The sequence below is a fragment of the Halichondria panicea genome, chromosome 4 (genome assembly GCF_963675165.1).
Source record: "Halichondria panicea chromosome 4, odHalPani1.1, whole genome shotgun sequence".
Classification (NCBI taxonomy): Eukaryota; Metazoa; Porifera; class Demospongiae; order Suberitida; family Halichondriidae; genus Halichondria; species Halichondria panicea.
In genome coordinates, this window is record NC_087380.1 from 2,433,057 (window position 1) to 2,456,345 (window position 23,289).

Here is a 23,289-nt window from a genome sequence, read left to right on the forward strand (position 1 = left end):
ATTAATTGTGTCTGGAAAAGGGTCGACAATTACACCACAAAGCTGTACCTTGCCTCATGGAAGTGATTTCTATATTCTATAGAGCTAGCTAGAGGACAACTGGAACAGCTATGCCGAAGAAAGGGAAGAAGGGAACTGAACAGAGAGTGAAAGGAAATGTCAAGGTTAGTATGAATGATCAATAATTTATTGTCATTGTCTATTTGTACTGTACCAACACGAACACCCAGTAAATCATTTGATTATACCGTACACACACCCACCCACACACATACACACCCCCACACACCCACACACCCACACACATACACACCCCCACACACATACACACCCCCACACACACACACACACCCACCCACACATACACACACCCACCCACACACACACACACACTCGCACACACACACACACACACACACACACACACACACACACCCACCCACACACACACACACTCGCACACACACACACACACACACACACACACACACACACACACACTCGTACACACACACACTCGCACTCGCACACACACCCCCACACACACACACCCACCCACACACACATACAGACTGCTAGCAGTGGTCGGATGTCCGAACTCCTCGGCTCAGAGGGCGTGGGGTTCATTGGGTTCGACAGCGTCTCGGGTGGTCTCAGTGGCAGCAACTGGGCCGAAAGTATCGACGGTGGCGGGAGGATAGAGGATCTCCCGGTGGCTGGCTCTGGGTCAAGTTTCCATGTGGCAATGAAACAACTGGGCAAGAGGGATCCAACCACAAAACTAAAGGTATGGCGTTGTTGAGATTCCATATTTGACAAATTTGTGGTAAACTTCGTAATTGACCTGATTTATGTGATTAAGTATTGTCACACCCAGTCCGTTCAGTATAATGTATCCCACTCTCTCCTTCACCTGACCAGGCTTTGCAGGAGTTCTCTCTGCTGTGTGGACGAGAGGAGACACAGAACATACTGGCTGTGCTGCACGTGTGGTCACTCATGTACAACAAACTGAGCACGGTGAGTCAAGACACAGGGTGGCCTTCGATATGAACCTCAGCAGTGTGGACAATTAGCAAGAATTTATCCCGTTTAAGTGAAGTGTTCTTACGTGTAGTTTCAGGGATTTAGTTTCTATTGAAAGCCAACTTGGTTGTTCTGATTACAAGAGGTGACACTTTTTCAGGCACTTACAACACTTAGTGGTTTCACAGTACATGTAGTTTGATACCCCTCCCCCCCTACACCACACAGGACAACGACCATCGCGTGAGAGAGGCTAGCCACAAAGCCCTGAGGGCCTGTGCCGAGAAACTCAAGAGCAGCCTGGCCCCCCAACTACGGAGCATTATCGGGTGTTGGGTGTCGGGAATGTGTGACCCACACGGACCAGCTGCCTCTGCGGCAAAGCTGGCCTTTGATGCCGCCTTCACTAGTAAGAAACAGAGGGAGGTACTCGAGTTTGGATCCAGGGCTGTAGTCAAGGTGATACCTGTGTGTGTGTGTACATGTAGCAAATAGTTGATGGTTCCTGTCATGTGAATAAATAGACTTTTGCTCTCTGTATACATGACTGTTGTGTATACATGACTGTGGTAGTTTGCTATTTGGTGATTTCCTGTCATGTGAAAATGTTTCCCCATAAGTTTCAAAAGGAATTACCTTTGTTTAGGCTAATTAATTGTTACTATCTGCTCACATGTATAATGTATGCACTTATTGTTCGTCTCATTGCAGCATGCTGAAGATCTGATTTTACATGAAACTCCTGACACCTTCAGTGACCCAAAGTAAGTATACGTTTATAGTACACAGTATGTGGTAAGAATTACTAATCATGTTACATGTAGGGTGGTGCCGGCTGATGAGAGGCAACAAAGGTACGAAAGAGCTCTGATGATGGGCGTGGCAGGCCTGGCCCTCCTCTTGCATCAAGTATCTCCAGATCACCTGACAAAGTCGACGGAGGTCTACCAGACACTGCTCTCTGAGAAGAGGCTGTGGAAACTAGCCAGACACAAAAACCCATCGGTGAGTGGGAGCAGCTTAGTGTGATTGTTGATGTGTTAAGAGTAAGTGGCTGCGTATGATATTATGCTGGCCACTGTAAAGCGTAATGTAATACACATAGTATTGTACATATATACTGACCCATTACACAGCATGTCTCCAACGCAACTGTCATTGTACTGTACATCTGCTAGACTAAGTACATTTTACAGACATTGTAAATATCTGTTATACGCTGCCATTATACAGCGTATCTCCCCTCCTCACCCTACTCACCTCTCTACCCTCCTATATACAACGTAGGTGAGAGCCTCTGTGTTTATGTTAGTGACTGCCCTGTGTGAGAGGGCTCCAGAGTTTGTGGCTGACAACATGAAGCCACTCTGCTCTGCAGTGCTGGGCTCGCTAGGAGAGGATGACCCTGTCGTTATTGGCCCGTTATGGGAGGCATGTCTCACCCTCATCACTAAGACAGAGGTACGTACATTGTAGCAAGAGATCCAGGTCCTTCCCTATGAGTTGTATTTACAATGTTGCAATAGCTAATTTCTGCGGACATTATCGACGAAAGAAAAAAAATTAGCTATTCAATTTTATCATGTATAGTTATAATTTAAATTTGTCCATCATTTGCCCTCATTAGAACTGGAGCGATCATGTCAATTTGCAGAAGGGGTTGCTTCCTGGGCTGTGGTCCTTCCTCAAGTCTGGGGGTCACGGCTCAGCCAAAATCACCTACCCCTGTCTCCTACCACTGCTCAGTATACTCACAGACAAGGTTTGATATAAATAGTCGTGGCATCATTTCAAATATTTGAAGTGTCTCTAGCTTTAATTATTGCTATCCGTGTTAATTGCTTAGAACAGTGAGATCATTAATATTGATAATTTATAGAGCTACAGATATTCAGTCACTCAATCTATTTTGCGATTCTTCAGGTGTTTTCCAATGACGCTGACTTTGCAATACTTTTCCTGGAGCGGCTGGGGGCTGGTCTCCATGGTGACCGTGTTCGTATGTCACGACTGGACAGTGAGGTGGTGATGAGAACATACAGAGAGTGTGTCATGTACCTCATGACAAGGTTCCAGCCAGTGGAGACCCTCTGTCCTGTCTTTAGTCAGGTGGGTGGGCGAGAGAGTGGTGCTTGCATGCAGACTGTATTTACTCGTCTACTAAATATCTGCTACAGGCATTATTTATGCTCTGCTAGTATTATTATTTCTACAAACTAAACACGGTACAAGTAACTTGATAATCACAGTTATGGTCTCCGTACATGCATATCGCTTTAGGCAATCTCCCTTAGTACCTTGTACATGGGTGTATTTTACTCGTTCGAAGTTTTCATCTCAGTATCTCTGTGTTCGATATTCAGCTTGTTATTGAAAGATACTCATCAATAATATTAACCCCCCTCCACACACCCTCTCCCCTCCCCACAGATGAAGGATCTCTTTCTGTACAGTCTGTCCAAGTCTTGTCCCCTCGTCCAGAGTGAGGTGGTCTCCTCGTCCCTCGTACACTTACTCTCCTCACTCCTCGGGACAATGGAACAAAACCACACCCACTTGGGGACGGAGTATCGAAACCACCCCCTCTTGAGTTGCCTAGAGGGCCTCAGGGTAGACCTGGAGGAGGCTCTTACAAGCTACATAACAGAGACAACTGATCAAAAGGTGTGTGTGCTGAAATGTGGACTGCATGTCATGTGATCGAACCCCCCCCCCCCTAATAGTACCTAATAGCTACTAAATGCGTTGGTCTAAACTATAGAACTTTACAGGCAGTCAGTTGGCTCTCGAAAGGCCAAGCTTTTATAGCCTTGGTTTTAATCAAAATCAATGGATTTTTTTCTTAGAGCAATTTCAATTTAATGGCCTCTAATATTCAATTGTTCCACTAATGATCTTACCCATCATATATAACAGTGTGCCATTCTTACGAATTAGTACACTGCATTCTTTCATCCTTTGTAGCCTCTATTCCCTCGGCTGGAAGGACTGCTCTCCAGTTTTCACTCACTCCCCAAGCCAAAGAAAGTCAAAGGGGGCTCGGTACGATTTTCTGACCAACCCCCAGACAACACTAACGATACTACAGATGGCCAAGACACTGAAGATCATGTGACCTCTCCCATCAAACTACCAGACAATCACATGACAATGCCCGCTAGTCACATGACCACTGACAAAGGGACCCTCCTGAGAGACTATGTGTCCCCAGTGGTGTGCTCCCTGTGTGCTGGGTGTGTCGTGAGGCTGTCTACTGTAGTGGATCTGGAAATGAGCGGATTATTATTGAAGCTGCTCCGACTCTATTGTGTCGACTCAGCATTCTCCATGGACGTCTTGAGGTAAAATATTTGTGTCCTTACATGTATACATGTACATTGCATGCACTAAGCGCCTAAACTCAACTCTTTAAAACAGTCAGAACTTAGTTATATCCCAATGATTTTCTGGAAGGAGCTTATCTGAAAGAGCTACATGTATTTGAAAAAGCTTTCAGAAAATCGTTAATTCAACACAAATTATGACTATTTGAACATAGTGCACAATGTACACGTACTTTCGATACTGATCGTGTATTATCGATGCTTTATTCTACAGTGTGCTCAAACCCAACCATCCTGAGGTATTGCCTGAGTACCTGGAGGGCAGTTCTCCACCTGATACGGTTGCCATACCAACACTACTGCTGAGGCTAGCTCGATTGGACGCTCTGTCTCCTCAGAGCTCACACTTCAGTGCTAACATGCTCGAGTGTGTGCTGATACTGGTGTCTAGGGGCACTGACGACATGGTCACTAGTACCGGGTGGAGTCTGCTCACTCAACTAGTACAGGTAATTGTGGGGGGAAATGTGGGATAGTGGAGAAGAAAGGATGAAGTGTATAGTATGTAATCGGCCTCACCATAGTGACCTACATGTGCGTACATGTAGAATTCAGTGTGCAATTGTACATAATTATGATGAGTGTGCATTTCTCATCGATTTTTTCTGTTTACGAGCGCTTTTTCCCTTTCTTATTGTTCACAGGAGAACACTACAGTCACTCCACTACTGCTCATGAAGGTCAGTCAAACCATTGCTGTAGACACGTACAGTAGTACAGTGGTGTCTTATTCGTTAATAGGTCAAAGTACATGTAGTTACTATATAAACGCTCTTTGATAGTATCAATACAGTACATACATTTGTGTACTTCTCTAAGTGTTTGTTTCCCCCTTAGCTTGAAGAGCTCGGTGAGAGTGGGGCAGCTGCCTCGTTACTTGGATCATGTGAGCACCTCCTCACTGGGTTGCTCACTGGCACACCAAACAACACCATCTTCCTGTGGCCCTTCCTCCAGTCTCTCTTCACAAAGCAACCAGGTACACCAATTCAACTATATGTATCTCTGTGCATCTCGTACAAATGTCGTGCTCCCCTGTCTCGTTCTGCTTACACATACGTGTACGTACAATGTAGTGTTAGTACTCTAGGTTAGACCAAGAGTTCATAATGAACTCTTGGCTCGACATACAGTATTATATAGCCCATGGTCATTCGATATGGGCCGTTCTAAATTTGAGAGTGAGCATACCATCTGAGCGGGCTACTTCTAAGCTTTCAGAAAATCGGGAATTAGTATCACCAGAGCTCTAGTTACAAGAGCCGACACTAGTACATGTAGGTACTCATAAATACAATCATGTATCATATTTATTATAATACATGTATGTACATGTATACAGAGTCTAATTCACATACCACCCACGCAACAGAGACTCCCCTCAGCAGTAAGATGTTCTCAATACTTTGTCAGCAGCTGTGTGAGGCTGCGTCTAGTGATCAGGAATTCAGTGACTCTGGGGTTAACATGCTGCGAGTGCTTTGTAAACTGCAACATTCAACAGTGCAGGTCAGTGTATAGTCTTGCTCTGCATTACCATACGAACTGTTCATGCTCATGCACACAGGTCAAAGTGCAAGACTGCAGCAAACTACTGGAGGCATTGTTGAGATGGGCTCTCTTTCATCCTGGTAAGCAGGCAAACTTTGTGCTGCTGTTACATGTACATGTACAATTATCTCCTTTCTTACTTACTGCAACAATTTTATTTCATTCCACTGCCATTGAGTTAACCTTTCACACACACACAGAGCAACTTTAATGTGTGGTACATGTGCAACGCCTACTGCACAGTGCAATGATTATAGTAGCTAGTATAATTAATGTACATGTGCCGTATAGCGTGTAATTTTCGTGGGGCAAAATATTCGTGGTTTTCGTGGTTGGAGGTCTGACCACGAATATTTTACCCACAAATGAAGGGACCTTGCCTACCTTTACCTACAATCCAAGCAGCAACCACGAAAATATTACCCACGAAATGTCTCAATATTGCTGAACCACGAATATTTTGTCCCCCGAAAATTACCCGCTATACGGTATGTAAATTTTGTATGCAGTCCATTGTTTCCTCACTCTTGTACACCCAGCTCTTGAAGAGCCTTCTTTGTTGGAGTGTGTGATCCAGTGCTACCATCACCTGTTGTCCCTTCTACCCAACACCACCTCGTTCCTAACCAGCTGCTCATCACTGGTTGCCATGGTGATAGCCTCGGACCAAGAGAAGCTGTCCACCAAAGAATTACTATCTAGGTACGTATACTGATTAAAAATCTCTCAATTTCTGAGTATAAAACATTTGCCTGACTATTATTTTGTTTTGGCTGATTATTTTGCAGACATCTACAGTCTGCGTTGGTCTATTCAGCACTCCACAGTCAAGTGATGTCACATGACACGTTCAACGTACTCTACGGCTCATTCACCAAGCTACCCAAACGCATTGAGGTACGTCCTAGTCTCGTTTCTCTATTTGACGCTAGTTCAGCCTACGTCGTTACAGTCAATAGAGAAAAGTCCACATGTCACAGATAGCGTTAAGTGCATGGCCTCTCACTATTAATTTTGATGCTCGTGAATATGAAGACGTACGTATACAATACAACATGTAATTTTATTTGCAACTTTTAACCGATTCTGTCAAATTCATTTTTACCTTATCTCCAGAAATCTCTTCTCCCCGTGTCCTCATTGGATTGTTTCTGTGAGGGGGACCTGATATTTTCCCCCCTGTTCATGGACCTGCCCCCCACTGCCCTCACACCCACCCTACCATCGTCACTAACCCCTCTCCTCTACCCGGCTCTGCTACTAAACAATCGTCTCCTCGCTCCAACTGGTGACCAAGGTGATGACTCAGAGCTCATGAAGCTGGCGTCTTTACAACAGAGACTGGGGAGTGGGTGTGGCCTGCAGGAGGCGTGTGAGGGGGGTGGTGTGGAGTTGGTGCTCTCTCTATCACTGGCAGCTACTTGTCTGACTGTATCTCATCTGGTAAAGAGGACTCCATTAGTAAGTGCTATTATTGCACACACCGACTTGTAGTGTAACTATTGTTAAAGCCTCCTATGATTAGTACCACTTTTGGCACTTTTTCATACTAGTGTTCAACAGTGCTTACCCAATTTGTCCGGGAGGTCATCAACTTGTGGCTAAAAAGCAATAAATATCACATGCACTACTGCAAAGATAATTGTTGACATTAATAATTTTTTGACTACACTCTTATGTATAATCGTGTACTTTGCAGGAGTCTAGAGTTGGGGAGGTGCTCCGTGGAGCTGTGGAGAGGTGTGTCCAGTACACCAGTGACCACGCCCCCCACTCTCTCTCACTGTTGGTGGGGGAGGTCGTTAAGAGGGCAAGCTATAGCGGGTCTCTATGGTTACCCGTGGTGAATAACATCTTTGCCATCCTGGGAAAAGTGTTTGAAGGGAATCAAGACATTTCAATCCAAGACCTGATGAGGTAACGCTTACTTTTGTATTTCTCAACCAAAAGACTCAGTTTCTAATAGCAACGTGTATATCCTAGCAACAGTGTATCTACATGTATTCGTATGAATGTGGAATGTGATACTAGATTTAGGGTGACAGTTTTGCTACTGTACATGAATGTAAAGTTTAAATGTTTTCTCTTCTGTAGTGCACTGTACAAGGAGCCTGAAGGACCAATCATCTTCTCCGCCCTCAGGCCACTGAAGACAGAGTGGTATCAGCAGCAGATTGAGGAGCTGGCCACACAGAGACACAGTGGTGAGTAGGTATATATAGTCACGTTCACTCTTAGCCTCGTCCCCAGCCTGAGCCCTCTTCTGCTCCTAATCATTGCTAGGTCACTCCCACTAAGTGCGTCTTGCGATATTCCATTCAGTCAGTCCGATCTCGATCGTGTATAGATTTGTGGAAAATCAAATACTATGGAGTTTGTTTTATTCCATTTTTCTCTGGAGGCTAATTCATGCCATGGCAGTTATAGCTAGTCAATAATAGTACCTAGTATGGCATACATATTGCTGCTTGTCTCCATGTATGCAGACCCGTGTTTGCTGGCTGGCTGTTTGAAGCTGTTGCCAAATAACGAAGTCCTCCTCTCCCTGGGGTCCAAGATTATCATCGAGATAGCTGAGAAACAATCAAATTCTGAACTTAACCTCTTTGAAAGGTACAGTTTAGTAAGAAAATATAAATGATTTGATAAAAATAATAATTTAGTAAAATGGTTCGTTTATCCCATGCCCCCCCCCCCCACTCATGCACAGTGTGTCTGACTCGTCAGGTGACCCAATCTCGTACTCCATCCTCAAGCTGTTCAACCTCCTCCTGGCTCAGGGCAAGGAACCACCCCCTGTCAGTATGGACTTTGTACTCTGCAGCTCCGTCTCTCTCATTGAGGTGATCACCCACACAGAGAGCAGCCTACCAATAATTATCATCTGTGACTAGTAGCACTACACGTGTGTTTCGTATTCTTATGTACATTTGCGTGATTGGATTTGCATTTCAGGTACTGTGTATACCACATAAACAACAGTGAATGCTTATCTATTCTACTTACACATTTCCGCTGATCTGTACTAGCTGTCACTGAATGCATACGTATTGCAAAGCTTGTCAAACTTAGAATCAATTAATGTACATGTACAGTATACTATCGTAATTCATGCACATGGAGGTTTGATTATATTTGTGTAGTCTTCAGCTCTCTACAAATGAAGCGAGTGTTCAATTCATTTCTCCGTTGCTACAGCTCTTGAATGAAGTTCCTCCCAGCAGCTCCTCCTCTGTCAATGACGCCCTCTTCACCTGTCAGCTGCTGGACACGGTTCATCAGTTGTGTCTCCACCTCACGTCCCCTCAGGCCAGCGGGGAGCAGGCTAAAGAGTGGAGGGAGTTCTTTCAACCCTCTCTACAGAGCCAGCTGCTACCACTGTTCCTGAGGCACTCTGGTGAGCAGTGGGTGTCTACAATGAGTGTCACTATCTCTATTACATGTATGACAAGCTCTTATTAAAATTGTGAGAGTTGTAATTGACTGTTATAACGTAAGGTGTACTGCTGTATCAGTAATGTACTGTATTGTGGCTGGAACATTTTCATAGAAAGAGCTAACTTGATTTCTGTTGATTCAAATGCCCTCTATATAATATATGAGATTTACTGCTGTAATGATTATCTGAGACATATTCGTACAAACAGTAAACGTGTGGTGATCCAGTTTCAGTGGTTTTCTGAAAGCTCGGTGTATGTGTAATCGCTCTCTCTCTGTCTACACACATGTAGGTTGCTCTGTTGACCCTTGTCTGGCCTACCAGACCTTGTCTCTGAGTAGAGTGGTGTGGGCCGTGTGCTCCTCTCCGGAGGGGGTGGAGCTTGGACAACTAACGGACATGCTTCTCTCCGCCCCCACACACCCACAGCAGCTGGCAGCATTCAAACTAGCCGAGAGGTGAGTGGACAGTTGTTGTATCATTTGTGTGTTTTACCGTATTATAAAATAATTAAATTATTTTTGTATTTAATTCTCGTTTGTCATTATTACATGTAACTCTGGCTTTGCAGGTTGATGGATTCCCATACTGTAGTGCTTGATGAAGACACTGAGACAGATGACGCTGGAAATCCTCTCAAGTTAGTGCATTCATACACTTGCCATGACACAGTAAACACATACTGAGTACATTGACACCTGTATTATTATGGAATGGCCTACTGTGTAAATTATATGTAAGCAGGCCACTCTCTATAATACATGTACAGCCAACCAGCTTCATAGCCTCCATAGCATGTGTTTCAACCTGGCCATCTCTTTATTGCAACCACTGCTGGTCTGCTCAAGGGTGACCTTTAGACAGGTTTCACAGTACAGTTGTACACACAGTGTCTATGGGATGTCATATGATGCTTGGTTACCACCACACACATAGGTTGTCTCAACTCAAGGACCTTCTCTCCGGCTGTTTTGAGAGAGTTGATATGGACCTTGTGTTCTTTGAAGACTCCCAGCAGGGTCAGAGGTCAGAGGTCACCAGTAGACACACAGTTGCGTACTTGCTCACCTGGTTACTGGTCATCAGAGCAATGAGTCGCTGTGGACCTGAGGTGAGTGGGTGTCAGTGGATCTAGTGCCCCATGTTTAGTGTGGGTTGTGTACACCTTTAATTGGTTTTTGAAATATTAATTTTGACAGACAACAATTTTTTTATACATGTAGACTCAATATTTTTTATCGGCTCTATTTTATCTCTTCTGTAGTCTCGAGGGGCGCTGTCTGAGTGGCTGAAAGAGCTCTCTCTATTTGATCACCTCCTCCACGGTCTACTCTCCCTCTTGCCCTCCGTCCAGCGGAGGTCAGTAGTCAACCTGGATCTAGAGGTCACACTCACTCCTAGTCTACAGCAGCTGGCTCTCATGACGTACACTGCGGTCGCTAAGCAACTGCCCTGTATGCTCCGACAGTGGTACCTGACCTTGAACAGACAGACCAGTGCACAAATTGCAGCGTACGTAGAGAGAGTACATATTGAGCTGTGTTATGATTTATTATACATACTAGACAGCTCGCAACATAATTACCTTTTTGAGACTACCATATAGCGGGTAATTTTCGTGGGGCAAAATATTCGTGGTTGAATGTCTGACCACGAATATTTTACCCACGAATGAAGCGACCTTGCCTGCCTCTACCTGTAGTGCAAGCAGCAACCACAAAAATATTACCCACGAAATGTCTCAATATTGCTGAACCACGAATATTTTGTCCCCCGAAAATTACCCGCTATACGGTATATTGATTATGGGTGAAATGTACAGTGGGTGTAGAGCCTTTAATTATCACGTATAAGTGAATAACAAGTCAATAAATTTTTTCTGTCAGTGCCAGTTGTGTTGTGTATACATGTGATGTACGTGATTACTTCCCCTCTCTTTTCCCACCAGGTTCACCACTAAACACGTCAGCCCCCATCTACAAAACACCGAGCTGGCGAGTATCCGTGAAGCCCCGCCCATTCACGGGAACATGGAGGTCCGAGCGTACAGCACTGTCTCAGAGGTCTCAGTGGTGTATAGGGTGGACGAGTTCAGTATTGAGTTGTTCCTGCGTCTGCCTGAGTCCTACCCCCTCCAGCCACCCACGCTCAGGGAGGGCAAGAGAGTGCGTGTGGACCAGGCACATTGGAGGAAGTGGTTACTGCAACTCAACATCTTTGTCACTAATCAGGTGAGCGTGTGTCTAATGGATGACCTGTCTTCTGTCTCAACTTTGTCAAGATTTGTTGACACTTGTACCAATTGTTATGCACGTGAAAAACATTGGCAATTGAGCCAAGTCAGTAGACTTTGTGATCTAACTTTAGCGTTCTGGCAAGGATCGTAAAGTATAGAAATACAGTGCAACAGTTAATAATAGATTAAAGGCCATTCTTATACTGTACGACTGTACGACTGTACGCACGACTGTATTGACGGTGCCCCTAACATATTTTCCCCGCCCCCCCTCTCAGAATGGCTCCCTATTGGACGGTCTCTTGTTATGGAAGAGTAATCTGGACAAGCACTTCTCTGGAGTGGAGGACTGCATGATCTGCTTCAGTGTCATTCACAGCTCAAACTACTCACTGCCAAAGATGAACTGCAAAACTTGCAAGAAGAAATTCCACTCAGCCTGTCTCGTAAGTGTAGCGAGTAATGTACTTTCGTACAACTCCCTTGCTAATAATAATCTGTACGTACCTCCTACTAATAGTCATTACCTAAGGCTATTGCCAGTGCACTACATGTGTAGCTACCGTAATCGTTTTCTAATTATAGAACCAGCCTCGGTTAGGACGCCCTCTTTTATAACACCTATATTACTACCATTATAAAAATTATTTTTTTCGTACATTGTTTCTAATATTTTTTACTGGTTCTATAATTAGAACGATTTTATGCCTATTATACATGCATGCATGTGTACTTCCTTGTACATACGTGTATCATTTTACTCACACGTCACATCTTAAGCTTAGTCGGTACTCAGCTATATATATACCGATATTCCCTTGCCATTTGAGCTGCATTGATTGTTATTTCTTTTACTGCAGTACAAGTGGTTCAACACAAGCAACAAGAGCAGCTGTCCCATGTGTCGGAACATTTTCTAAGACATTCTTGCTCTATAGTCAATTGTGAATGATTATCATGTCTGCTTTTATCATAATTATTTATTTTTAATTACTCGACTATAAGAAATTTACATAGTATATTAACGGAAATTTAACACATGCAAAAATGGTATAGTATTATAATTATATTTAATTTAATCTGTGTCTATAAGCCAATCATTAATATCTGATACAGTCCAATCAATAGGATAAGCCCACTCTTGTTCAAATTCAAAATTCACAGGGGAGCTAAACTTCCAGAAATGTTGACATGTTTTGTACTTGTTTGACCCATCAATTACCGCACCATCTCCACCAAACACAATGTACTTCTCTCTTGTAGTGAAGCTCACTCCTAGCTCGAAATTTCCCTTCATTGCTAGTACAGCATTGCTTGCTTCCATTCTATCCGCTTTGGACCCACGAAAAAATATATCCGAGTACATCTCCAGACTGGCTTCACTTGCGATTAGCTCTTGTCCGAGTAGCCTCACAGCGAATGCATCACCTGGTATCGCCTCGCCAACTGTTCCGTGTACGGTACACAGCTGTAGGTGTCTCAGTGACTCGATATCCAAGTGTACGCTTGCGTCCACTGGTAACTGATCAATCGATGGCTTAACGGTTGCATACAGTCTCCTCGTGAGCAGCTGCTCTAGTTCGTTGTGTCGGGACTTGTTAGAAATCGTACCAGCTATTGCATACACAGCATCTTTGACTCCTAGCAGAAACTCCGATGGAGAGAAATCGCCAACAAATTGCTTGAAAAGGAACAGCCCAGCTAGTTTATGGAAGAGAGAGTGAGTGGGGGTGTGCTTGAGAGATTGAGACCATGGGAGAGGGTATTGGTTCTGGTGAGTGTGGAAACTTCTTCTCAGGCAGAGAGAGGATGTTGAGATTCTTCTCAGTATAAACATTCTTGACCTTTCTCAGTGGGTACAGGGTCATGTTGACTAAAAACGGAAATTAGCTAGCCTAGTCTAGATCTAGGTGGGAGGAGCTGGTCTACTTGCAGCACCAGCTCCTCCTACTTGAGTGCATGCTGCTATAAATACACCTCATATAAGTAAATTAACAGTTACAATTATTAAGGCTTATATTATAGAGGACTCACAAAAATGAACAACTCTAGCTTGCTTCTTCTTACTGTCATTATATCAGCATGTGCAGCACAGCAAGGTGATTCTATTCTGCATGCCACACATATTAATAATAAATTCAGCAGTATACCTCTCCCTGGGATATGGATCAACCAACATCATGACTAACAACACTGAGATCCTCATCACTGATATTGGAGAGGATGCGGGTGGTTTGCCTTCTCTCATCTGTCATACTGACTTCACTGCCTGCTGTAGAAGTTATGCCGAGAACAATGGTAATGGAGGACTAGGACAGTGGACGTATCCTAATGGGAGTGTGATACTGAACAATCCTGGGTCAACGGCTGTTGGTGAGCTGTTCTACATTGTGAGGAATGCTCCACAACTGATCAGACTGGCTCGTAGACAATCTAGCAACCCTTTGAGTCCAACTGGATCCTACTGCTGTACTATACCCACTACTGGAGGGGAAATGATATTCTGTGCCAAACTTGGTAAAAATTAAACTGCTCTATGTTAAATGCCTAATCCAAACGTTTCAGTTGTGTGTTTGTCCTTCCCTCCCCTGACCAATGGGATGATCTCCTACTCTGACCCAACACCGGGTGTAGGAAGCATGGCTACCTTCAGCTGTGAGCCTAGATACCGCCTTATTGGCGAGAATACTAGAACTTGTCATGATGGATGGAGTGGATATAACTCATTCTGTCAAGGTAAGTATTGGGTGTGTAGATTCACTTGATTCAGGGGATTTTAACTATAGTTTTCTCCTGTGGCTCTCCACCGCCTATTTTCAATGGGTCTCTTGAAGTCCCAGTGAATGTGACCATTGGATCATCAGTAACATACGATTGTAGCACAGGATATGAACTGGTAGGATCAGCTATAATTCATTGCCAGTCAACTGGAAGATGGACTATGAGACCAAGGTGTCTTCTGAGTAAGATCACATTCTGCATTTATATATAATCACCATCTACATTTCTAAATTGTATTAATAGTCATTTGTGGAGCACCTCCTCCTATTCTAAATGGATCTCATGCAATACCGAGCACCTTTGTGCTCGGAGGTAATGTGAGCTACAGCTGTGATTATGAATACGAGTTCTCTGCTGGAGTGAGAGTGACAAATGCCACCTGCCAGGCTGATGGAAATTGGACCTCTCTGATTTGCAAACGTATGTTGTTGCTTAAAATAATAGACTTCTTAAATTGCTGTGAGTTTCAGCTATCACTAAGCCTGCCAAGCCTTTAGGGTGTATGTTCTTAGTCTGAATTTGTATGGTTGCTATAGCTGTAACCTGTGGCCCGCCTCCCCCTATTCCCAATGGATCTCCTGGGACACCAACAAGTACAATACTCAGAGGGACAGTTATCTACAGCTGTGACTCTGGATACGAACTGTTCGGATCAACTACAGCAACTTGTGAAGCTAGTGGGAGTTGGACTTTACGGCCAATTTGTGCAGGTACACTCGTATTCAATATTCAAATAATTATGTTGCATTCAGCTGTTTCCTGTGGCCTTCTTCCCACTATTACTAATGGATCTCCCAGGACACCAACCAGCACAACATTTGGAGGGACAGTGACATACAGCTGTGACACTGGATACAAACTGGTACCATTGACAGCAGTGACTTGTCAGGCTAGTAGGAGGTGGAGTACACTACCTATGTGTACAAGTAATACTAGAATGCTGTATTATATTGTATAAAGATATGTATCCTTTTCAGTTGTCTCTTGTGGACTACCTCCTCTTGTTGCAAATGGTTCATGTGTTCACTCTGGTTTTACATTCGAAGAGAACGCTATCTACAATTGTGACAATGGGTATAATATTTCTGGTACTTCTACTATCAGTTGCCAGGCGAATGGGAGGCGAATGGGAGGTGGGAATCGGCACCTACATGTACTCGTAAGTATTCATATACTTTAATTTGTGTTTGTTACAATACTACTACAATACTGTCAATACAGCTGTTTCTTGTGGCTCCCCTCCTGCAATTTTGAATGGATCTTCTACCACACCTGCTGAAGTAGTTACATTTGGGGAAACTGTGACTTACGAATGTGATACTGGTAATGAGGTGTCGGGATCATCTACTGTAACTTGTCAAGCAGACAAGAGTTGGAGCTCATTACCGGCTTGTACAGGTTCTCGTTTTGTAAAGCAAAACACTTATGTCTAGATTTATTCCTTCCAGCTATCTCATGTGGAGCTGCTCCTACAATTATCAATGGATCAATGACTTCTACTGGTACTACATTTGGGGAAACGGCCAATTACATTTGTGATATTGGTTTCAGTCTGACTGGTTTATCAACAATTACTTGTCAGGTAAACCAAACTTGGGAGGTTGAACCTGTTTGCACAGGTGAGCTGCTATTATTCAGTTTATTATTGCGTCTATTATATGTACATGCATGCAGTTGTCTCTTGTGGAGTACCTCGAATAGTTAAAGAAGGATCTAGTAATTTCACTGGGACCACATTTGGAGAGACAGCTACTTACAGCTGCAATAATGGCTACCATATTTCTGGTTCAGCCGAAATAATTTGCCAGGCAGATGCGAACTGGGATGCTGAGCCAGAGTGCTTGTTAGCAGGTGAATTTATGGCATTCCAGCATGTATATTACATTATGTGCAGATTTTTCATGTGGTTCTCCTCCTGTTATCCTCAACGGATCTCCTGGTAGACCAACTTCCGTACTAACTGGTGGAATAACTACATATACTTGCGATCATGGATTCATCCTAATCGGCTCAAACACAGCTACTTGTTTGTCAACTGGTGTGTGGACAGCACCATCTACATGCCAAAGTAAGATTTCAAAACAGAACGTTTATTTGAGTGAGTGTGAAAACATATAACAGTATTTTGAGTGTGAAAACATAAAACAAACAAAAAACAGTAGTTTGGAATGTTACCATAATATTTGACTCCCTCATTGCCCCTACAGCTACTCCCCCAGTCTACTTATCGCTTTTCTCCACCAACTACTTGTCTACTCTCCCGGAAATCCCCCTATCCTCTGTGGGAGAGGGGAAGAACAGTTCCCTTGCCTGCCATACCGACCTGGCTGCTTGTTGCCGACAGCTGGATTCAGGAGTGGAGGGTGGTCTAGGAGAGTGGAATTATCCAAACGGAACAGTTGTAGTGACAGATAAACTACGGGATGATCTGTATACAACTAAGAAACAGAAGATGGTAAGTTTGAATCACAAGAATGCTACCAATGTTCCAGGTGGTGTGTACTGTTGCGTTGTGCCTACTACTCAAGGAAAGCAGTCTATTTGTGCAAACTTAGGTAATTACAGTAGATAATCTGATGTATATATACTTTCCATGCCAATTACAGTATTTGTGCAAGGAGACACTGAAACTCCAAGCATTCAGCAGGCAGACTATACTGGGGTGGTTGCGGGAGGGATAGTCGCTGTAGTTGTTTTGATTATCACTGGAACAGCTGTGCTTCTGCTTGTTCTGAAACATCATGCCAACTGCACAAAACAAAACCTAAGGTTTGCATCCACGCATTAGTTCCTAGCAAAATATATCACATGACAATATTTTTCAATAGGGATGCATCATGTGAATTAACATCTACTATGGAAAGAGATCGTCCTCCTCAAGCCATACCGGTTAATGACTCTACTTACGAAGAAATTGACCTAAGTTCCATCGAAAATAGAAAAGTTATATGTACTAACAATACATCGTATGTTAAACAGAATGATAATGGTGGTATGACTACAGAGAGAGATGACGATATGAATAGTTCCAGTGATTACGTGCAAGTATCTGATGAGGCTCGAATGTGACTATTTGGACAATGTACTTAAATTTGTAACACTTCCCTTTAGATAACTAATTAAGATGTGAAGGATTTTGTTTAAGATTTAGAATCACATTTTTGTTTCCTAAAGTGAATTATCTGTTAATGATCTTTACCAATTCAATATCAAGTGTTCTGAGACAGTAAAGATCAAGAGCAACAGTGGCTGTATTATAGAGGGTGGCCAGCCTGCTAACACAGGTCCAAACACATGCTATGGAGAGACTTTGTGGCCCATTAACCTGGCTGTATAACTATTATAGAGGGTGGCCTGCTAACACAGGTCTAAACACATGCTATGGAGACCTGGCTGTATTACAATGTAGGTTAACCCTACTGTAAGCAGCATACTTTATAATTAGCAGCTCACATACCCTATCATACATATCTGGTACCTAGTTACGTACACACATTGTACGTACACACACACGCTCACCACTGCAAGTATTCGCCTAACTATCCTACCAGTACGAATTTCTGTTTTTCGGACCCAGAGCTAAAAAGATAAAGACTGCATGAGAAATAAGTGAGTTATTGTTTGATCCACTTTATCTTTAGAAATTGACATGGTTGCCATGGTTATGTGTTATTGTTATTGTGAACCATAGTAATAAATCATGATCTTATACTTTTAGTAAAAAAGTTCAGTTATTAGACCTGCCTAGGTCAGCAAATATACCACTACTAGAACAACTGCTATTACAAGTATTAGTAGAATTACACTAATCCATGTTGTAGGACCTATGCACCAGTTACAGCAACTCTTGTACTCCATACGGGCACCAAAGTTGTCTCTCTCTTCAAATTTTCTCTCAGCCTGCAGGAGTTATTAAACATGCAGATGCATTAACTATTAGATCATAGTTGCTATCATAATAGCATAACATCATAATTAGCTATTATACTGTCAGTAGATTATGTGAAAAATAAGATACAGTGTGTACTAGAGCTAGAACTTTACAGTATGATGCCAAATCAAATAACATCCTATATACATAAGAATAGGCTTTTCCCAATTATGCTAAAAAATTTGCCTATTATGCTATTCTTTTATGCCAGGAAGGTCCACCTATTATTCTTCGACTGTTAGTATGTTACCTATTATTCTTTGACTGTCACCTATTATTCCAATAGATTTTTCGGAAAATGAATCATTAAAAAAGTGTGTGAGACAGTGTTTACAAAAAGAAAAAGCTATTTTCTGTTATTATATTGTAGCATTACAGATGCACATAATTATATAGTCTTGAAGAGAATGGGTTTGTTTCTTATTAAAAGAACTTTCCAAAATAGAGAAAACTCTTTCGTGACGACTCATCATTTTCCTCAGCAGTAAGCATGCGCAGTAGATGACCCTGCCCACATTTCCATTGAATGACATCACTTACCACGGCCCTTTATGTTAAACCACGCCTCTTTAAGTAAAACCACACCTCCAAATTTATTTTGTTCACCTGGAATAATGCTCAATGCTAATGGAGCTCAAAATGGTCCCTATTATTCCAAAATTATGCCAGCATAATTGGGAAAAGCCTACATAAGAACTACCTGTCCATTTTCTTGATCATGGGTGCAGCACAAAAGAATCACGGGAGATGTCAGAATAGAGAAGATCACAGTGGCAATAATTGTCCAAATGATGCAGCATGAAAGTTGGTCAATGTAAACAGTATAGTTGCATCCATAATTATGACTCAGAAGCATACAGTACAGTTCGATTTTGGTCTGGTTGTCGAATGTTGAAATCAATTTGATGGCTGATAGGGTTCACAGCTATCCATCTCTCATTCTCTCCCTCTGCCCGGGGAGGAACACACACTATGGCTCTGAGACCATCCTTAGCTGCAGCAAAATGGTCTGGAGCTGTAATCTGGCTTAACGCTAACTACATTCTCTTTTATTCCTCAGTTAGAATCCGAGTAGCTACAGATGACTCTGTTGATCTCCATTGGCTCATCCTAACTTAAAATAATTATGGTTCGACACCAAGCGTTTCCACTAATTTCAATGTCATGAGCCAAAAATCCCGGTGTAATTTCCTGTTTACAATGTAGGCACAAACTTACAATGCTACATTATATGAGATTTCCTGTTTGAGATAATAAGGAAAGTTTTTGGGATTTATTTGGGTTTAACTTATATATACACTAAGCCCAGCAGCGTGTTTTAATAGCATAGTTTCCTGTTTATATAATTTAGGTACAAGATCAAATAACATATAGTAAGTTGTAGATAAAACATTTACTCTGTTTCCGAATATTTTGCTGGTGAAAAACCTTGAGTCAAATTGCAAAGATCGTGTGTAATTACCAGTACTATATATGATTAAGGTTTGCGAATTGATCAATGCTCGCAACATTTGCATAATTATATTTGATGCTATGCTCAAGAACAGTTCTACATTCATAGAAATGCTCCTTAAGTGTTGGTAAACTAAAGTACTCTCTGTTGTAACTCTATATACTATCAGTTGCCAGACAAATGGGGGATGGGGGATCGATGAGGGATGGGAATTGGCACCTACATGTACTTGTATACTTAATACTGTCAATACAGCTGTTCTTGTGGCTCCCCTCCTGCGATTTTGAATGGATCCTCTACCTACCTGCTGAAATATTCACATGTGTGGAGACTGTGACCTACATATGATACTGGCTATGAGGTGAAGTTGGGATCAGCTATTGTGATCTCTTTACCATGCAGCTTGTACAGGTTCTAATTTTGTAAATACTTACATCTAAGTTTTTATAACTTCCAATTTATCCATTGACTTCTATACATTTGGGGAAATGGCCATGATATTGGTTTCATTCTGACTGGTTTACAAACATGGGAGCCTGTTTGCATTGCAGGTGAGCTGCTTTAATCCAGTAATCAACTAATTGTGTTTATGTCTCTATAATGTACATAATATACATATATATATAGTTGTCTCTTGTGGAGCACCTCAAATAGTTAAAGAAGGATGTAGTAATTTCATTGGCACCACATTTGGAGAGACAGCTACTTACAGCTGCGATAATGGCTACTATATTTCTGGTTTCAACCGTAGTAATCTGTCGGGCAGATGGGAAATGGGATACTGAGCCTGAGTGCTTGCTTGCAGGTAATTTTACTGTTATCCCAACTATTCCATGTATTATACGTGCAGCTTTCTCGTGTGGTTTTCCTCCCATTATCTTCAATGGATCCCCTGGTAGACCAACTTCCGTACTAACTGGTGGAACAACTACATATACTTGCGATCATGGATTCATCCTAATCGGCTTGAGCAAAGTTACTTGTTTGTCGACTAGTATGTGGACAACACCACCTAAATTCCAAAGTATATACGAATACCAAACAATGAAAGTTTGATGAAAAGCATTGAAGAATGCAATTAAAATTGAGTGCATGTACTAATTGCATCAACATCTATACACACTCAGGTCCTCCCCCTGTTTACTTATCGCTTTTCTCCGCTTGTCTACTTTCCCGGAAATCCCCCTATCCTCTGTAGGAGAGGGGAAGAATAATTCCCTTGTCTGTCATACTGACCTGGCCGCTTGTTGCTCACAGCTGGATTCAGGAGTGGAGGGTGGTCTAGGAGAGTGGCATTATCCAAACGGGACAGTTGTAGTGACAGATAAACTACGGGATGATCTGTATACAACTAGGGAACAGAAGATGGTCAGTTTGAATCATAAGAATGCTGCTAATGTTCCCGGTGGTGTGTACTGTTGCGTTGTCCCTATACTATACTCAAGGAAAGCTGCAAACTCAGTTAATAATTATAGTAGATAATCTATGAAATAACTATCGGATGAGACTCGAATGTGATAATTTGGACAACGATACTTCCCTTTAAATAACTAATTAAAATGTGAAGAATTTTGTTTAGGTATCCTTGTCATAATTTATATTTGTTTACCAATTTATCTGTTAATGATCTTTACCAATATCAAATGTTCTGAGACGGTAAAGATCATTAAGTTGCAATGTAGGTTATTGTGTTGACTTTTCTCAGTGGGTCATGTTGACTAATTAGCTAGTCTGCTCTAGATCTAGGTGGGAGGAGCTGGTCTACTTGCAGCACCAGCTCCTCCTACTACAGTGCATGTTGCTATAAATACCTCACATTTTATACACAGTTGCAATTATTAAGGCTTAGAGGACTCACAAAATGAACAACTCTAGCTTGCTTCTTCTTGCTGTCATTATATCAGCATGTGCAGCACAGAAAGGTAATTCTATTCTGCCACATGTACATAATTTTATTAATAATTCAGCAGTACATGTATACCTCTCTCTGGGATATGGATCAACTAACATCACCACTAACAACACTGAGATCCCCATCACTGATATTGGAGAGGATGCTGCGGGTGGTCTGCCCTCTCTCACTTGTTACACAGACCTTACTGCCTACTGTAGAAGTAATGCCGAGAACAATGGTAACGGAGGTCTAGGACAATGGACGTATCCTGATGGGACATTGGTGCAGAACAATGCTGGGTCAACGGCTGCTGGTGAGAAGTTCTACTTCGTGAGGAATGCTCCATAACTCATCAGACTGGCTCGTAGACAAGCCAACAACCCTCTGAGTCCAACTGGGTCCTACTGCTGTACCATACCAACTACTGGAGGAGAAATGACCCTCTGTGCCGAACTTGGTAAAAATTAAACTGCTCTCTGTGAAACTGTTTAAATGCCTAGTCCACACGTTTCAGTTGTGTGTTTGTCCCTCCCTCCCCTGACCAATGGGATGATCTCCTACTCTGACCCAATACCGGATGTAGGAAGCATGGCTACCTTCAGCTGTGAGCCTAGATACCGCCTTATTGGCGAGAATAATATAACTTGTCAGAATGATGGATGGAGTGGATATAACCCATTATGTCAAGGTAAGTATTGGGTGTGTAGATTCACTTGATTTAGGAGTCTATAATTATATACAAACAGTTTTTTCCTGTGGTATTCCTCCGTCTATTTCCAATGGGTCTCTTGAAGTCCCAGTGAATGTGACCATTGGAGTATCAGTAACATACACTTGTAGCACAGGATATGAACTGGTAGGATCAGCTATGATTCTTTGCCAGCCAACTGGACGATGGACCACGAGACCAAGGTGTCTGAGTAAGATCACATTCTGCATGTTTATACAACCATGCATCTAATTGCATTACATTTCTAAAATTGTAAATAGTCATTTGTGGAGCACCTCCTTCTATTCTAAATGGATCTCATGCAATACCGAGCACCTTTGTGCTCGGAGGTAATGTGAGCTACAGCTGTGATTATGAATACGAGTTCTCTGCTGGAGTGAGAGTGACGAATGCCACCTGCCAGGCTGATGGAAACTGGACCTCTCTGATTTGCAAACGTATGTTGTTGATTAAATAGACTTCTTAAATTGCTGTGAGTTTCAGCTATCACTAAGCCTGCCAAGCCTTTAGGGTGTATGTTCTTAGTCTGAATTTGTATGGTTGCTATAGCTGTAACCTGTGGCCCGCCTCCCCCTATTCCCAATGGATCTCCTGGGACACCAACAAGCACAATGCTCAGAGGGAAAGTTATCTACAGCTGTGACTCTGGATACGAACTGTTCGGATCAACTACAGCAACTTGTGAAGCTAGTGGGAGTTGAACTTTACGGCCAATTTGTGCAGGTACACTTGTTATTGAAATTAGCTCAGTGTGTTCTATAGTTAAAATAATTATGTTGCATTCAGCTGTTTCCTGTGGCCTTCCTCCCACTATTATCAACGGATCTTCCGGGACACCAACCAGCACAACATTTGGAGGGACAGT

At 42.6% G+C, this 23,289-nt stretch overlaps 5 protein-coding genes and 1 long non-coding RNA gene across 7 annotated transcripts; 5 read left to right on the plus strand and 1 right to left on the minus strand.

The window, feature by feature from the left end:
- Positions 1 to 2: 2 nt before the first annotated feature.
- Positions 3 to 12,671, plus strand: LOC135335064 (E3 ubiquitin-protein ligase listerin-like). Its single transcript, XM_064530466.1, has 31 exons — positions 3 to 164; positions 572 to 787; positions 922 to 1,020; positions 1,255 to 1,485; positions 1,738 to 1,790; positions 1,851 to 2,031; positions 2,314 to 2,487; positions 2,654 to 2,788; positions 2,950 to 3,135; positions 3,457 to 3,690; positions 3,991 to 4,367; positions 4,624 to 4,858; positions 5,054 to 5,089; positions 5,247 to 5,388; positions 5,782 to 5,918; positions 5,977 to 6,040; positions 6,500 to 6,662; positions 6,749 to 6,857; positions 7,077 to 7,421; positions 7,660 to 7,877; positions 8,055 to 8,164; positions 8,447 to 8,573; positions 8,671 to 8,803; positions 9,159 to 9,357; positions 9,692 to 9,857; positions 9,971 to 10,039; positions 10,336 to 10,510; positions 10,664 to 10,911; positions 11,348 to 11,630; positions 11,914 to 12,081; positions 12,496 to 12,671. Exons 1-31 carry the CDS (start codon positions 111 to 113, stop codon positions 12,553 to 12,555), a joined length of 5,127 nt encoding a protein of 1,708 aa, XP_064386536.1. The 5' UTR covers positions 3 to 110; the 3' UTR covers positions 12,556 to 12,671.
- LOC135335126 (uncharacterized) lies at positions 12,655 to 13,496 on the minus strand. The gene has a single exon (XM_064530558.1). It carries the CDS (start codon positions 13,470 to 13,472, stop codon positions 12,711 to 12,713), a length of 762 nt encoding a protein of 253 aa, XP_064386628.1. The 5' UTR covers positions 13,473 to 13,496; the 3' UTR covers positions 12,655 to 12,710.
- A 158-nt stretch (positions 13,497 to 13,654) lies between these two features.
- LOC135335109 (sushi, von Willebrand factor type A, EGF and pentraxin domain-containing protein 1-like) lies at positions 13,655 to 15,770 on the plus strand. 2 transcript variants are annotated; one of them, XM_064530528.1, is made up of 9 exons: positions 13,655 to 13,734; positions 13,781 to 14,152; positions 14,201 to 14,371; positions 14,422 to 14,598; positions 14,660 to 14,836; positions 14,953 to 15,126; positions 15,169 to 15,342; positions 15,394 to 15,575; positions 15,638 to 15,770. In XM_064530528.1, exons 1-9 carry the CDS (start codon positions 13,674 to 13,676, stop codon positions 15,668 to 15,670), a joined length of 1,521 nt encoding a protein of 506 aa, XP_064386598.1. In that variant the 5' UTR covers positions 13,655 to 13,673; the 3' UTR covers positions 15,671 to 15,770. The 2 variants fall into 2 exon arrangements, with proteins under 2 accessions (XP_064386598.1, XP_064386596.1); XM_064530526.1 differs by having other exon boundaries at positions 14,953 to 15,342.
- A 101-nt stretch (positions 15,771 to 15,871) lies between these two features.
- LOC135335115 (C4b-binding protein alpha chain-like) lies at positions 15,872 to 17,637 on the plus strand. The gene is made up of 6 exons (XM_064530541.1): positions 15,872 to 16,035; positions 16,091 to 16,267; positions 16,311 to 16,484; positions 16,624 to 16,971; positions 17,023 to 17,185; positions 17,245 to 17,637. Exons 1-6 carry the CDS (start codon positions 15,906 to 15,908, stop codon positions 17,483 to 17,485), a joined length of 1,233 nt encoding a protein of 410 aa, XP_064386611.1. The 5' UTR covers positions 15,872 to 15,905; the 3' UTR covers positions 17,486 to 17,637.
- Positions 17,638 to 18,504: 867 nt separating this feature from the next.
- On the plus strand, positions 18,505 to 21,135 carry LOC135335148 (uncharacterized). The gene is made up of 3 exons (XR_010394452.1): positions 18,505 to 20,351; positions 20,428 to 20,605; positions 20,651 to 21,135. It is a non-coding gene; the product is annotated as an uncharacterized LOC135335148 (long non-coding RNA).
- A 526-nt stretch (positions 21,136 to 21,661) lies between these two features.
- On the plus strand, positions 21,662 to 23,141 carry LOC135335200 (sushi, von Willebrand factor type A, EGF and pentraxin domain-containing protein 1-like). Its single transcript, XM_064530619.1, has 6 exons — positions 21,662 to 21,722; positions 21,771 to 22,007; positions 22,209 to 22,382; positions 22,441 to 22,614; positions 22,685 to 22,861; positions 22,974 to 23,141. The coding sequence occupies exons 1-6, from the start codon at positions 21,662 to 21,664 to the stop codon at positions 23,123 to 23,125; spliced, it is 975 nt and encodes a 324-aa protein (XP_064386689.1). The 3' UTR covers positions 23,126 to 23,141.
- Positions 23,142 to 23,289: the final 148 nt, after the last annotated feature.